Raw genomic sequence first — 17,541 nt, forward strand, 5'->3', positions numbered from 1 at the left:
AATATAAAACCTGTTGAATACCAAAAAGAAAGCTGGTTATAGTATGGAAACTACAAATTTATGGCATAGAAGATTTTGCCATGTAAATTTTGATTATACTCAGAACACAAATAAAAATCAAAGCATGAAAGGGTTACCCGAAATTAAAAAATGAATGGAAAAATGCAAAACATGTATTATTGCTAAATCCAGTAGAATATCTTTTAAATCCATGTTAATAAGATCCAATAAATTATTGCAGTTGGCTTATTTAGATGTTTGGAGCCTGCTCCCAGTTTCATCTACAGGTATGAGTAAATATTTCCTCACAATCATAGATGACTATAGTACATTAGTAACCTTGTATTGCATGGAAAAAAAAAGGAATAGTTCAGTAACTTTAAAGGTTCTTAGCTGTAAATAGAATCAGTGTTGAACGTACAAATGTGTACAGCCCAGAAGAGAATGGTGCATTGAACATTTTAACATAATGACATTAGAAGCAGTTAAAGCTATGCTTAATGATAGTAAAATGGGAAAAGAATGATGGGTAGATCTTGGATGTTTTGTACATACTTGGAATATGGTGTGTCATAAGAATAACCGAACCTCTTACAAAATGTTCTTCAACAGAAAACCCAGTGCTACTTATTTCAAAAGCATTTGGATGTAAAGCATATGTTGGCATATCAAAACAAACTAAATTACAAATTACTAATGTGATGCAAAGAAGGAATCATGGTAGGATATGACAAGGAAACTAGGGGTTATAGAATATGGCTACCAGAACGGAGCTTAATAGAAACCTGTAATGTGAAGGATGAAATAATGAATGCAGCATCCTCGGCAGAAACCAAAAAGTTAGCTCAAAGGACCACAAAAATCAAATATGTTATCAGAATCAGATGGAGAACAAGAAATTCCAAGAGAATGAAGTCGTTAGGTAAGTCTCTTATTATATGCAGATGATATTGTAATTTTTAGTAAATATCAACATCATCTTAACAAAGTAATCCCACAGTTGAGTAAGTTTTTTTATCTTAAAGTATTAGGCGGAACTAGAAAGTTATTCAGAGTTGAATTCTTAGAAAACAGAAGTAAGACTTCAGGTACTACTCTTATATGCGCCCTCAAGTCGCCAAATGCATCGATATGTGTTTGCACTGGTTTTTGGCGCAATTGTGTGTTCTGCGATGGTTTTGGGGATGATGTTGGTTTCCAAGGCAACACTTTTTACATGGAAACTTGGATTTTACTGTAGTGGTTTTAGTTGCTAGTTGGTTCATGAGGTGTGTGGTTTTAAATGATTTATGATGCAATGAAAAACGTGTTGGCAAAATTTTAGTTGCGTGCCTGGTACAACTATTTTTTTCGACTGGCTTGAAATTCTACACGTATTTAGGAGAAGAAGATTTTGAACATTTATTTGTGAAATATAGTATCATTTTTGTGAATAGTGAGTCTGGCTGTCATATAAATACGATAGAGATTACGTGGCAACATGTTAAAGCTATGTTGCCTACTTATAATTGAAAATGCGATTTTGAATTCTATTTGGTGGTTTATATATTTTTCCATTGTTGTTCTGAAACAGGAGAAGATGCTTTTAACAAATTTGTGGTGAAATTGTTTAGGTGATGTTTAAAATTGGTATTACTGCTGTTCAAAGAAGCACTCATTCATGCTAAGTGCATTTTATTTTAATCTTGTTCTTATTTAGTAGAATGTTATGTTCATTGTTTTTTTAGTATGAATTTCTGTCATTATTGTTGTTTTTTTGATTGTTTGAAATTTATTTTAGTTTATTTTGTTGATTAGTGATCAATGCCTAGATCATGCAATTCGTAGATGATTTTTAAAGTTTAAACAGAATGCTGTGTATATGGTATTCTTGAAATTTATTGTTGTTATGTTAATTTATTAAAGCAAGGTGTGCATAGCTTGTAGATTCCTTCGCTGCCTAGATTGTGCAATTCGTATATGTTTTTTTCAAGTTTAAACAGAATGCTCTGTACATGGTATTCTTTGAAATTTATTGTTGTTACGTTAATTTATTTAAGCTGGGTGTGCATACTTCATAGATCCTCTGCTGCATAGATTGTGCAATTCTGTGATCTTTTTTAAAATTAAAACATATTGCTGTGTACATGGATTCTTGTCAAATATTTTTGGTTAGAAACTTTACGTTTTTGCTATTTAATTTTTTGTTTTTGTTTTGGATTTTCAACTTAAATTGTGTGTTCAAAACGTAGTTTTTGGACATGCAAAAATGCATTTTAGGCTTAAAGTTCGAAATGTAGACAAAAAATGTAGGTAGTAATATGGCAGCACGGAGTTTCTCGCCAAAAATGTTTGGCAAGAAATTTGTTGCTAACCAAGGACGTATATGAGAGTAGTTCCAAACTTTTATACACCAACAAATATACGTAGAACACTTTCAGATACCAATAACTTAACTTCTGATAACTAAAGGCCCTATTCTTACAAAATTAGATTTCCCATCTACAAGTGCAGAAATTAATGAAATGCATAAATTGCCTTTTAAAAATCTATTGGGATGTTTAGTTTTTGAAGCTAACATGACTAGGCCTGATACTGCATATGTGGTATATATCTCATCACAGTTTCAGAAGAATCCTGGAATTAAACATTGGTAAGCTTTGTTAAAATTACTTGGTTATATCAATGATACTAAATCATATAAGTTAAACTTATCAAGGATTACACATCTAAATGAATGCTGTTATTCAGATGCTGATTATGCAAGAAATAGAGATGACTGTGTGTCCATTAGTGGATTCATGTTACATTTTAAATAAAGTACCGGTAATTTGGAAAACTTATAAACATAAAAATGCAAGTTTAACCACCTAGGAGGAAAAGTATATTGCCTTCTCAGAAGCAGCAAAAGAACTGATGTGGACAAAAAGTGTCTTAAAAGATGAACTTCTAAAGTTCAGTTTGAGAGAGTGTAAACTATTTAGCGATAATAAATCAGCTATCAATTTTTCTACATCACCAATAGAAATAAGCTGGACTTATTTGGCCTTGAATTTATACTCCAGATATTAAATAATGTGGACTTATTTACAAAATCAGTGAGTTTTAGGGATTTGAAAAAATTTTGTTTAACTGTTTACAGTATCCAAGAAGAGTAAGTAGTGTGTCTGTGTAATAGAACTAATTTTTTTTTAGTTCTATGCAAGAGACTTTTTTTTTTTTTTTTTTTAGTTCTATGCAAGAACATTTTTTTATGTTCTATACTTTTTGACTTTGCATGAGGAACAGAAAGCTGTTGTTGGCTTAATGTTTGTTTTGTCCCCCCCCCCATGCAAATTTGATCAGAAGTCAGTTGATGGTAAACTAAAGTGGTTGTCACTGATTGTCCAACGAATCGTCAGGAGGATGCTTATACTACAGAATTAGTGAACTCAGGGACTCACTCATTTTTCCTTCTTGCTTTGGTTTTATGTAAAAGCTGCTGCATTCATGGAATCAGTGCAATCTTAAACCAAATCAATATTAATAAAATCAATAACCTACACTTAGCAATAATCAGCTTAGATCTTAATTAGCCTTTGATTCATTATAGTGGCCCTCAATGAAAGAAGCACTTAGAAATATTTAATGTCCCTATAATATCTGTCAAATTATGAATAATTTCCTTGATAATCACCATAGTAATAGTTTTATATAACAATACTTTAATTAACAGAAAACAAGTTTGTGGATGTCCACAAGGCTCATGTATGAGTGCAGAATTATGGAATATTACATTTAATAAAATTATAAATATTGCCTGGCCTCCTTTTGCTAAAACTACTGCTTTCGCCGATGATGTTCGCATTTGTTATCAGTGGAAGGTCCCATGTAATCCTTCAAAGAAACTGTGAAGAAATAGTAAATATATTCCAACAAGAAAGCAAGAAACTTAAAATTGAAATTTCAACCTGTAAATCTAGAATCATGACAATTCATAAACCTGGACAAAATCTTACTAAGCAACTTTCTGTTAAAATAAATGGGGGAAAAAAAAAATTACGCATACTAAATCAATCAAATACCTAGGAATTATAATAGATCAAAATTTTATCGATCTCAAAGAACTTAAAATTTGAACACATTCTATAAGTCAAAATCTTTGACGCATGCATGGCACAAACTGGGGTTTAAATCCCCATATCTTCCAAATTACTATATCATACAGTAATAACCAAAATGATTACCTAGGGCTTAGCCATCTGGACATTCCCTATAACCACAAGAAAAGAAAAAAATTCTTACCTCAATATAACGACAATTTACACTTAATATTACCAGAGGCTTTTGAACAACTTTCAGTACTGCTCTTAATATCTTAACTGGAACTATTTCACTCCATCTGGAATCCATTCAAGAAGCAATTTATTCTACAGTATATCAACTTTGCCAGAATATTACTTATAACAACAACACATACATAACAGGATTACGAAATGCACCCTCCTCCTTACAATAGACATCCTGCTGTATCACAAACAAAAATAAAAATAGCAATAAACTCTAAATCAAAAAACAATTCAATTGAAGTATTTACTAAAGACTCAAAAATTAATAATAAAGTTGGCTGTGCAGTCTTTATTCCCAAGCAAAAATTGCTACAATCAGGTATCATATGGAAAGGATTCTTAAGAGATGCAAACAGTGTTCATCAAGCTGAACTTTCTGCAATAAAAATGGCTATCAAATTAGCAAAAGAAAATAATATTATAGAATTAAGTATTAATACTGACAGTCAATCTGCCATCTATGCTATCTCTAACCCAGAAAATCAATCTTTTATTTCTTATGACATCAATAACCTCTCTAAAATAACAGATAATTTAAAAATTCATATATCATGGATAAGATGCCATAGTGGAAATGCTGGTAACGAAACAGTCGACAAACTTGCCAAAGAAGCTGCTCTTAATCAAGAAAGCAATTTTCTATATATAAAATTTCCCAAATCTTATTTTCAGCTCTCCATAAAAGAACAAATTACTCAAATATGGTAAGAACAATGGAATAACACATCTACAGGATGACGTACTTACCAATTCTACCCCAACTGCAATACTGACACCAAGAGTACAAAATATTTTTTTACATGTTATATTACTGGTCATGAGCCATATCCTGTTTATTTTCATCAAAGGAACTTAATACAGTCAAAAGTCGTTAATCCGGACTCGTCGGGACTTCGGCGATTCCGGATTATCGATTTTTCCGGATTATAGATCATCAGTTTAAATCTGGTAAGATGGCATGCAAAAATTACAAAATTAAAAATATGAAACCGTAATTTATGAAATAAAGAACAATTATGATCTAAAGGGTATCAAAATTTACAAAAAGAAAAAGCTTAATATTTATTTGTTTACTTTATTAAAACATTTCCTTCAATGTAAGTTGCTTCGTTTCATGTGATAATACTTTCTCTTTAATTCTATTAAACAGACATAATTTCTCGTTTAGTTACAAAGTTCCGCTGTTCAAGTCCTATAATTGCTGTGTTGAGAATACCGACTAATTTGTCAATCGAAATGTTTTCGTTTTCAATAACCTCTGGGTCACTTTCTTCACTATCGGAAGCGAATTATAATGACGAGAACTTGATTTAAATCATATCAAAGACGGAGTACATCGAGACGAAATACTAAACTTAGTACGGAATTATAATCCAAATAAAATAAAAACATCTGCTCTGAAGATAAGGATAGTGTTGACAGATCAACTTCCAATCCGCGGCGTGAAATTAATAAACAGATTTCGGATTTCAAAACATACTTTCGCTTTGTAGATACAAATTACATATTAGTAAATATATATTGGAAATTCTATTTGACATAATCGTTCTAATCTATCATAATCTAATAATGACGTTTCTGCCCCCACCTCTGCCGCAGAGCAGCGTGAAATTGATAAACAGATTTCGGATTTCAAAACATACTTTAGCTTTGTAGTAAATATATATCGGAAATTCTATTTGACATAATCGAAAGTTCAAGCTTACTTTTATAAAATTGCTCTAACAGTCTGCAAAAAATAATAAGCCGGATCCAATTCGAAGATTAAGGAACAACGCAATCTGCAACATTAACTGAATTAGATAACTTTAGCTTAGCGTATAACTCCGTTAAACATTAAACGCGCATGCGCACAAACATATTCGCAGCCGTAAGGGTCTTACGCGCTCTCGTAAACGCCTGTGCGCATGCGTGAACGCGAAGCCTGCGCAGAAAGTTTGTAGCTTTGAGGTCCGGATTATAGATCATTCCGGATTATGGGTGTCCGAATTAACGACTTTTGACTGTAGACACTGACTTCTGTATATGCGGCCAGAAAGGAGACTGTGATCACTATCTTTTCTCATGTCCTCTCATGAAAAATTTTCATATTCGTACACCCAGAAATTTTGATATATCCTTCAAAAGAATGATCATCAAACTTCAACACCTTCATTCTAATATGAAAAAAAATTCACCAAAAACTTAACATAATTGGATTAAATCTATACAGAGTAACCCCATCTACAACAAACAAAACATTTAATTTTCAACCTTGTAGAATTTTAAAGATCAATTATCGATCTTTGTAACAAATACTTACTTGTATTGATTGTAACAACAAGCCTTACAAAATCCATAATAAACAAAATGAAATATAAAAACTGAGTCATAACAGCAAACTAGAACTGAAAAGGTGAGTCATGATATTGATTTGCTATGTCATGATAAAAATGTCATCCTGACACAGCATGATAATTTGCTGTGTCATGATGAATATTGTGTGAGTCATGTAAAATATATGAACTTAAACCACGAACTTTTTATCAACTCTATAGTCATGAACACTTTAATGACTTATGAACTCTGCCTAATGAATACTGAAAACTATTTGTGATCATGAATTCTAAAATACAATATTATTCCCTTCTACATTTTATATTTCCAATTTATTAATTTTATTATATGATACATCATGTATTATCCTATATTTTAGCACTTTATTCAAAATTCTAAATTTTATTATACGATATATTATGTATTATGCTGAATTTTGTTTTTTATATTTCAAGTATTATTCTGTACTTGTCATGATATATTCTTTATATTTCAAGTATTATTCTGTACTTGTCATGATATATTCTATGTTCTAGAATTTTATTCCAAATTATAAAAATTAAAAATTTTGTTATAATGACACATTATGTGTTATTCTATTCTTGATGTATTATTCTCTGTGTATTCCCCCCCTTTTTTTTAATATATTAAGAATTAATCTAAATTTGTCATATGATATAGTTTATATTAGCTTAATATAAAACTTGTTTTATTAGACATCCCTCCTTTTCCAACGGTACAAAGTTTCGAGATCTGGTCTCATCCGGTGGGCTAATAATTGATTTACCCACTACAATATTATTACAGTCAAAAGTCGTTAATTCGGACACCCATAATCCGGAATGATCTATAATCTGGACCTCAAAGCTAAAAACTTTCTGCGCATGCGCCGCGTTGAAGCATGCGCATAGGCGTTTACGCCTGCGCATAAGACTTTTACGACTGCGCATATGCGTGTGCGCAAACGCAGAATACGTTTTCGCGTGCGCGTTTAATGTATAACGGACGGTATAAGCTAAAATTATCTAATTATCTATTTCAGTTAATGTTGATGATTGCGTTGTTCCTTAATCTTCGAATTGGATCCGGCTTATTATTTTTTCCAGACTGTAAGAGCAATTTTATAAAAGTAAGCTTGAATTTTCAATTATGTCAAATAGAATTTCTGATGCTGGAGCTCCCAAAGGATCTACAAAACGAAAGTATGTTTCGATGTCCATCAAACAAAAAGTGGAATTGCTCTAAAAAATGGATAAAGGCATATCCTTTGCTTATCTAACCATTCCGAAATCTGTTTATCAATTTCACGCTGTTCTGCGCGGGGGGGAGAGACGTCGCGGCACGCAATGAACTGGAAGTTGATCTGTCAGCACTATCGTTATCTTCAGGGCAGATGTTTTTATTTTATTCGGCTTATAATCCCTTACTAAATGTAGTATTTCATCTCGATGTACTCCGTCTTTGATATGATTTAAATCAAATTCCTCTTCATTATAAATATCATGAATACATATCAAATAGTTTTCTGGTTGCAATTTTCTAATTTTGTCTATGCATAAATGTATGCTTTACGCATGCGCGCGTTGAAAGAAATGTTTAATAAAGTAAACAAAAAAAATATTAAGCTTTTTTTTTTTTTGTAAATTTTGATATCCTTTAGATCATATTGCTCATTATTTTATAAATTAAGGTTTCATATTTTTAATTTTATAATTTCTGCATGCCATCTTACCAGATTTAAACTGATGATCTATAATCCGGAAAAATCGATAATCCAGAATTGCATAAGTCCCGACGAGTCCGGATTAAAGACTTTTGACTGTACTACCTTCCAATGACAATTTTTCTAGTTTTCTTCTTTTCTTCTAATAATTGTTCTCCCTTTCTATCCTCCTCACTTAAAAATAAACTTCTAAATCTCCCTCTAAAGAACTATCAGCAGCTTTATTCTTCTTCTGTCCTTCCCTCCTTGCTCTATTCGGTTAGTAACTGGAGCCATACCTGTGCAAGCTAATGAAGATCTGGTGCTCCAAACACTTTTACCTGTAAAAGTTGCTGTTGCAGCCTAGTTTTTTTTTAATTGTAAGTAAAATAAACATGAATTTTGTTTTAAAGATGTTCTGGCATCATATTTCTAAATAACAAAGTATGCTTTCCAATAGATTGAAAAAAATCTCCACCGACATCTTTAACAGTACATTTTCATACAATCTGATTGTTTGCTCCATAGGAATTTCAAAACAGCACCCATTATATGCTGGTTCAATGTATGTGCAATCATTAATGGGTTGCTAGATAAAATATGTTATTATATTCTGAGTTGTCTACTTTGGCGACATAGCACTTTTCCCAGTATTTCTTCTTACCACTGGGCGGATAATGTTAAAGTACCTTTTCTCTTAAAAAGTAAAAAAATTGTAAAATTAAAAAGAAATTGCAACCTGATCTTGGCGTGCAAATTTCAGTTTAATGTCTAAAACAGTTTAAAGCCAATGTATGTTGATAAGAGTTTAAGAAATGGTCTCCTAAAAATCAAGGATCTAGAATATAAAAGCTACTGCTTTGTAACAGATAACTCTACCCCAATATCTGCACAAACTTGACACGAATCACCATGCAAAGCACTATGCCACAAAGTAGGCAACCAAGAATTTTACGAAGATGTATTAATCTGGCAACCCACCAATCACAGCACAAGCATTACGATAGCGCTTAGAGTGCTGCTATTTATCTCGGTAGTGGTGATTGTAATTCCTGCAGTTTTGAAATTCGAGGGTCATGTTTGCTTTTGGGGAAGGGAAAGACCTTGTAACAAATCATAATGCCACTGTATAGAAAGCATTGCAATTTTTCACAAATATGTTATCTTATTTACTTGCACAAAGTGCAGGGATGCATATTTCATGAAGTTAATTTGTGCAGTTCTCTTATTTTTTTAAGTTAAAACAAGCCATTGTGTACAGGGAAAGCAGTGCCAGTTTTTGCTCTGCAATGCCAAGCATACATGGACAGAATACCAAGAAAACAAAAAAGGTTCAGTGTTTGATTAATGGATGTTTGTTGCATTTTTAATTTCATTAATTTGTTACTGTTTCATGAAATTGTGAGTTTCGTTATGGACGTTTGCTTTACATAATTTTTACTATTTCATTAGGGATGTTTCTTGTGCTTTTAATTTAATTCATAGTTGCTTTATATATTTTTAGCACACTGTCACTTTTTTTTTAAATAGCTACTGTTTTTACATGATAGTTGGAGAAAAAGTAGTTGCCAATGATTAACAACTTTGCAGGAGGATTGGGCAGGGCAGATAGAAAGAGAGTACCCATAGACGATGCAAGTGTAAATAAATTAGCAAAAACTGCTAGCCATTTTCATGCACTATATTTGTGGAGTAAGTCTTTAAACCACATTTCAGAAAAGACAATAAATAATTGTTTTAAATAAACTATTAATAAATGATGAAATTGAGGAACATGAAGAAAGGGGAAAAAGTCTTCAACTAACAGGAATTGTGATGAATTAAATGCTTGGATGGATATTGATTAAAAAAACTCGAGTTGCAGCATCAGTGACTGAAGATATCTGCCGGTCACTTTCTGAAATAAATCCAAGCACATCATAAACTTTCTGAAGAAAATAATGAAATCTGTTAATTTCTTACAAATGCTGAAATAAGAGATGTGCTTTGAGTATTAAGATTTGAGGCACAGCATGGGTAAAATAATTTCCAGAAATATTTTAAACATGTTGAATTTTGAATATTTCATAAATGAATTCTGCTTAACAATTGCTGACTATTAATGACATTTTCCCCAGTTAAAATGCTGTAAAAATAAGTATTTATATATATTAGCAGTTACTTTAAATTTCACTGATATTTTAATTTATATATTTTATCATTGTTTAATGTTATCAAAATAGTCTGAAAAAAACATGATCACATTGAAAGATGTCTATAATACCATTCTTTATTTCTTTGATTTAATTGCATAAAATGACAAATTACTTACTTTCCAACCAAGATTTTCAAAGAAAGTACATAATCTTGCTTGTCCAGTAGTCTTGCCACTACATGGACCTAAGGTATTAAAAAATGAAATAAATAAAATTTTAAAACAAAAATAAAAACTGATAGATTTAGAAATTCACATTTCTTTTAATATAATCATTTATTTAATTGAGTGGTTTTCAAATTAAATCTGGTTTATCAGAACTTACTGTTTACTATTTTTACTTCAATTTATTTTATTTATTAACATATAAAGAAAGGGGGAACTCATCAAAGATATGATATAAGCATACAAAATTGTTTGCATTTATAAAAGTAATATGAAATTTATCAATATTTGCAATTAAATGCAAAACTTATTTATGACTTTTTAAATGAAAACTGATGAAAAGCAATGTTTTAAAGATAATCTCCTTAATTCATGTGATACTCGCAAATTAATGATTTGCTTGCACGCAGACTTTATCTCCCTTTCATGTAATTATTACCATACATCTCCCTTCTGGCACATATTTACTCACCCCACATCTGTCGTCTCGCTCATCCCTTTCAACCATGTCACAAATTGTGCCCATAAGTTCAATTTAGTAATCATAGCTTTTTATCTATCTGGGTTACCATAAAAAGGAAATAATTCTCAGAACACAGGAGATTGCACAAGAAGGTTTGTACTCAAGCGACATACATATCATTATGCGATATTTGCTTAGAAGGCCAGAAAAGAGATACACTAATGAAACAAACGTCTAGTGCAAGTCATTCAAAACGGAAAAACAAATCCACCTCAGACCTATATGGGACCATATGGGCCCATTTCCTTACTGCGCTGAGAATGTGTAGTGTCATTGGGAGAAACGCATATGCAGATGGAAGACCGTTTACATTATTGCGTTGGATTTATGCATACGGAAGTTCAGTAGTTGATTGCATTTATTGCCACCAGATGTCACTGTATTTAACTTACAGGATTTGGATTCTTAAGATATTTAAATTTCATGTTATTGGAAATTTTTATTTCTGCTTATGAACTGGTAAAATAAAATACGCTAGCAATTTTTAGATACGGTTATAATGTATATTATGAACATCACTGATTAGAAGCTGAAGTAAATTTTTAAAATTTCTTTGCATTTCTAGAAGCCTTAAATATTAATGAAATAATATATTACTAAACATTCTATTACTGAAAAAAAAAAATAAACAAATTAAAAAATAGTTGGTATTTTAAAAATACAGAGCAACTGTAAAGAAAGGTTCACAATATTTACACAAAAATTGCTATACTTGTAATTCTGCTGACTGCCATGTGAAATTGTATATTTTAAAAATAATATGCCCAAATTTGGAGAGAAAGCAGGTAATATATCAAATTTTAGCATATATTTCTTCATTTTTAATTTCTTCAGGGTCATAGCTGGATAATTTATTAGAAATTTCGTTTGCTTTAAAATGCACTATGCACAGTTAAATTTTATGCATAATCCATAAAATATTTTTAATTAAAATTTTTTTTATTCATATAACTTTTTACAGAAGAAGTTATAAAAATAAGCTTTTTCTCTTTATATATATATATATATGTAATAGCTTCTGTAGTAGAACGCAGGTGGTTGTATCCACAATGAACAGCTAGAATTTTGATGCCATAGAATGCTGAAATGCCAATCCACAAGGAATAAGAAATTTGACAGTCTAGGTATACAGAAGTCGTTAATTCGGACACCCATAATCCGGAATGATCTATAATCCGGACCTCAAAGCTACAAACTTTCTGCGCAGGCTTCGCGTTCACGCATGCGCACAGGCGTTTACGAGAGCGCGTAAGACCCTTACGGCTGCGAATATGTTTGTGCGCATGCGCGTTTAATGTTTAACGGAGTTATACGCTAAGCTAAAGTTATCTAATTCAGTTAATGTTGCAGATTGCGTTGTTCCTTAATCTTCGAATTGGATCCGGCTTATTATTTTTTGCAGACTGTTAGAGCAATTTTATAAAAGTAAGCTTGAACTTTCGATTATGTCAAATAGAATTTCCGATATATATTTACTACAAAGCGAAAGTATGTTTTGAAATCCGAAATCTGTTTATCAATTTCACGCTGCTCTGCGGCAGAGGTGGGGGCAGAAACGTCATTATTAGATTATGATAGACTAGAAAGATTATGTCAAATAGAATTTCCAATATATATTTACTAATATGTAATTTGTATCTACAAAGCGAAAGTATGTTTTGAAATCCGAAATCTGTTTATGAATTTCACGCCGCGGATTGGAAGTTGATCTGTCAACACTATCCTTATCTTCAGAGCAGATGTTTTTATTTTATTTGGATTATAATTCCGTACTAAGTTTAGTATTTCGTCTCGATGTACTCCGTCTTTGATATGATTTAAATCAAGTTCTCGTCATTATAATTCGCTTCCGATAGTGAAGAAAGTGACCCAGAGGTTATTGAAAACGAAAACATTTCGATTGACAAATTAGTCGGTATTCTCAACACAGCAATTATAGGACTTGAACAGCGGAACTTTGTAACTAAACGAGAAATTATGTCTGTTTAATAGAATTAAAGAGAAAGTATTATCACATGAAACGAAGCAACTTACATTGAAGGAAATGTTTTAATAAAGTAAACAAATAAATATTAAGCTTTTTCTTTTTGTAAATTTTGATACCCTTTAGATCATAATTGTTCTTTATTTCATAAATTACGGTTTCATATTTTTAATTTTGTAATTTTTGCATGCCATCTTACCAGATTTAAACTGATGATCTATAATCCGGAAAAATCGATAATCCGGAATCGCCGAAGTCCCGACGAGTCCGGATTAACGACTTTTGACTGTATTTAATTTAACTTTTATTTCAGTAAACATGAAGTGGCCACAAACAAATTGGCACATTTATTGTGCCTATTCTAAAAATCTTTCATTTTTGATAGATTTGCAGTAAAAAGAAGGAGCAGACAGATAGCAGTCCAGCTAAGCCAAAGCAGTGAAAACAAGTGTGTTATGTTCAAAGTAAAATCTTAATTCAGACTGAGTTAGTTTTGGTTCTCAATGCATTTTGATTGGATGGTTAATATTGCTGTAAAATTACTATTAGCTGTTTGAGTTTTATCAGAATTATGTCATATGACATAGATTTTTCTCAAAATGATGCAGTGCAAATAGAGGTTACCATTTTTAGAATACAGAAGGGAGGTTATTTTCGCTGCTAAGTTAATCTTTTACATATTCTTTATTTTCCTTACATATACTGTATTTGACGTCATATAAAAGACACTTTTTTCCTAAATTTGGTCTCAAAAGAGTTACCTGCGTCTTATACGTGAAGGACACAGTCTTATACGTGAAGGTAATTGCATTCAATAATTGTTTATCTGGCTTTTACGAAACGTGAGAACTAAAAGAAACCATGCTATTGAAACTTTTTTTCCTTGTATGTGGCCGTCTAAATAAGGGTGCGTCTTATATGCCGTCAAATACGGTATATATATACACACATTAGGTAAAGAAAATGGATTATTTAATTAATTAATTCATGTGCTTCTGCTGGAGAGAACTGAATTTAAAAGCAATTATTATAGTAAGTTTTTTAAAAAATGTTCAGGGCATTAATACTGTCTCATGTTAACTGGTAGTGAAAGTTTAGAGCTTGAAACGTCTCAAAGTCTCAGCACATGTATGTATTCACATGAAAGTGAAACAAATATATATATATATATATATATATATGTACAGGGAGCATGCTTTAAATTCGTATTATATAATTTTATAAAAAAATTTTGCGGGGAAAATTTAAATAAATAAGAGCATAAATAAAACATTATATTTAATGCATATAATAATAGAAGTAAATTATAAGACACAAATATAGATCAAACTGGAATAAGAAGCTAAGAAAGTTGCAGACAGGATAGAAAACACGTAAGGGATTCAAACTCACGACTCCAAAAGCTAAATCATGTTACTGTCAACTTTACCAATAAGCTATCGTCCATCATACGGGTATGGTATGCAATTTTGGCTTATAAACATCATCAAGTAAATTCTAAAACTAAATTTTTTGGTCCTATTTGAGTGCGCTATTGTCTAAAAAATTCACCAGAGTTTGTTCTTCAGCTTCTAGGACATTTCTTACAAAAAACATTATCTTCTAAAGTGGCATTCTGATTGAAGTTAAACGCGCTGCTAAAAATATTTTCCATGTGCTTACAAATATATATTAGCCGAAACGTATATTTATAAATAGAGAAATACAAATTTCACATACTCTTTAATGTAGTGGAATATTTAAAAGGCTATTAAATTTAATTTATAATTAACGTTTTTAGTTTTTACCCGTTTCAAAAGAAAAAAAAAATAACTCTTTTAATGAGATATCTGATTTGCTGTAGCAGTTTGATATAGTCAGACATTCATTTTCATTAAAGGTAAATGTGTATGCAGAACTAAGAAATAATTGTCAGGACAAATTTTGCTATTTCATGGACTTAGAATAATATTTTTTGCACCTGATTTTCTTGAATGCCTGATTTTCTCTGAGAACTAGTACTGTAGTTGCAGTTATCTTAATTTTTCTTATCTTTTTTAAACTAAATTCAGCTGATTGCTGTCTTTTTCAATACGCAGATTTCTCACTATAATATTAATTCAGAAATAAGTATTTTTTAGCAAAACATTGTTTCCCTAAGCCAGCGTTCATCCCTACTTCTGCCACCATTAATTTTTGGTGACAACACTTGATTGTTCCTTTTTTTACCACGTAACCCCAACGCATCCGCAGACATACGAATAAAAGTTGAACATCATCCGTCCATCCGTCCTCGCACATCGACCGGATTGCAAAGTGAATTTGCTTGCGGTCAATCAAAGTGAACTTGTTTTCTGACTGGAGAAACACATACACAGCAGTGGAAACGGGCCTTTAGACATGATACTTAGCAATATCTTCAACAATTTTACAACTGATGTCAGCACATCAGTAACTTACAGTAAAGTTTGTACAGTCATTAGATTTTTTTATGCTGGAGACGTGGAAATTGTGCAGTACCCTCGCCGATATTCGAACTTCGGAACTCTACAATACTCATTGAGTGTGTTATGAATGGAAATTTTCATTTAAAAAAGATACAAACATTGATAATTCATCAAAAGTAAGGGAAGAGTATCGTGGATCATCTGTCGTTACAGCAGGACACTGCCCAAGCCCAATTTGTTCTTCAAGTGCATAATTGCCTTAATGAAAATTTTCTATGCAATCGAATTGGGCATGGGTCTTTAACATCTCCATTCCCACTGAAATAGCTCCCAAGAAGCCTGGACTTTTCAACACCAGTCACCTCATTGTGAAACTAAGTAAGTCACATGTTTCTCATTACTGATAGAGCAGAGATGAAGAATTGTCAGATTTGGCACGAAAATGCCCATTTGGCGACAAAATTTGCGATATGCCATAGATGGATGGAGAAAATTCTAGAATGAATTCTTACTAGTTTGGCCCAGAATGTTCTTAAAGGCAGGCCAAAAGCTATATAAACCCTGCCTGTATGTGGAGTAGCAGTCTAGTGTTGAGGTGTCTCTCCAGTGTATCGCAAGTGAGTGCATCGTTGAGGCTATCAAGTGTATTGTCAACTGCATCGCGAGTTGTAGCGTGGAGAATCTCATGAGTAAGTTGAGTTCTCAAAACGACTGAACCAAGTCGGAAGCTGTACTCTAATGCTTTGCCATGAAGCTGCCTGAATTGAAGGCTGTGTTGCTAATTGTTTCAGTGCGTTTGTTGTAGTTTTTTGACGACTGTAAACATGTGTTTGGAGCTGTCCTGAGAAATACTGGCTAATAAATTGTCTTTCTATTCCTCATCAAGTGTTGTAATCAGTCATTCCAAATTCACGAACCCATAAGAACTGGTGTCAGAAGTAGAATTTGTGAGCGAATGACAGCGATCTGCTTGCAGAAGAAAGCCATGGTGGAAAAAATAAAGTTCTCGGGCTTCTTAGCAACTGTAAAAGCCGAACTAGAAGAGTTGAAAGCCAAATATGAAGAGATGAAGGCTGAGATAAAAGATGGATATGAAGAGATGAGGGCTGAGATAAAAGCCAGAGTGGAAGAGATGAAAGCCGGACCAGAAGAGATGCAACCCAGTAGAACGACTGAACCAAGTCGGAAGCTGTACTCTAATGCTTTGCCATGAAGCTGTCTTCACTGTCATAACCTAATAGCCTGAACTGAAGGCTGTGTTGCTGATTTTTTCAGTGCGTTTGTTGTAGTTTTTCGACTGTGTTCTGGTACACCAGGGTACCTGGGCCGAAGGCCCTACCCCTTGTAGAACAGCTAGAAGTTTCGATTGTTGAGAGGAAGTAACCAAGATGAAGACCTAGAATAGTTGTGAGAAAGAAAAAATATAATTACACAACATTAAATTATATTTTTTCTTTCTCACAACTATTCTACCAGAAGAGATGAAAGCCAGACAAGAAGAAATTAAAGTTGGCCAAAAAAAGCTGTAAGAGCAACTCTAACAGATGAAATTGGAGTTTACAGGAGACACTGGAGCCATAATAGAAAATGTGGAAATGACAGAAGTGGCATCTGAAGAATCAAAGAATGAAGAAATGAAGGATGCAGCTGGTAAGAGTCTGAGAAAGATCAAGAAATGATGGATGAAACATCTAATGGGATTAATGAAAATGAACGAAAACATAAAGAAATAAAAGATGGGAAAGAAGATTTTGATCCTCAAGTGCCTCAGCAGAAGTGGCGGAATGTGAAAATGTGACTGTTAAGTTCATAGAAACTGATAGTGCAGTTATGAAGTTGCAGTTAGCAAATACTGAAGCATCTGAAAATTCATGTGATGCAAGGATGGGAGAAGCTGATATACACTGCACACACACACAAAAAA

At 32.3% G+C, this 17,541-nt stretch overlaps 1 protein-coding gene across 2 annotated transcripts in view; it reads right to left on the reverse strand.

Annotated features, from left to right (window-relative positions):
• The window catches only part of Ttd14 (TRPL translocation defect 14), a 115,159-nt gene that overhangs the window by 82,577 nt on the left and 15,041 nt on the right, over positions 1-17,541 (reverse strand). For both annotated transcript variants that reach the window (XM_035370446.2, XM_035370447.2), the window contains exon 2: positions 10,637-10,704. In XM_035370446.2, the coding sequence (XP_035226337.1) occupies positions 10,637-10,704 (68 nt within the window). The remainder of the gene's footprint in view (positions 1-10,636; positions 10,705-17,541) is intronic.

The sequence above is a fragment of the Stegodyphus dumicola genome, chromosome 3 (genome assembly GCF_044657685.1).
Source record: "Stegodyphus dumicola isolate Sdum_Otavi_A_Nest chromosome 3, ASM4465768v1".
In the NCBI taxonomy this organism is placed as follows: Eukaryota; Metazoa; Arthropoda; class Arachnida; order Araneae; family Eresidae; genus Stegodyphus; species Stegodyphus dumicola.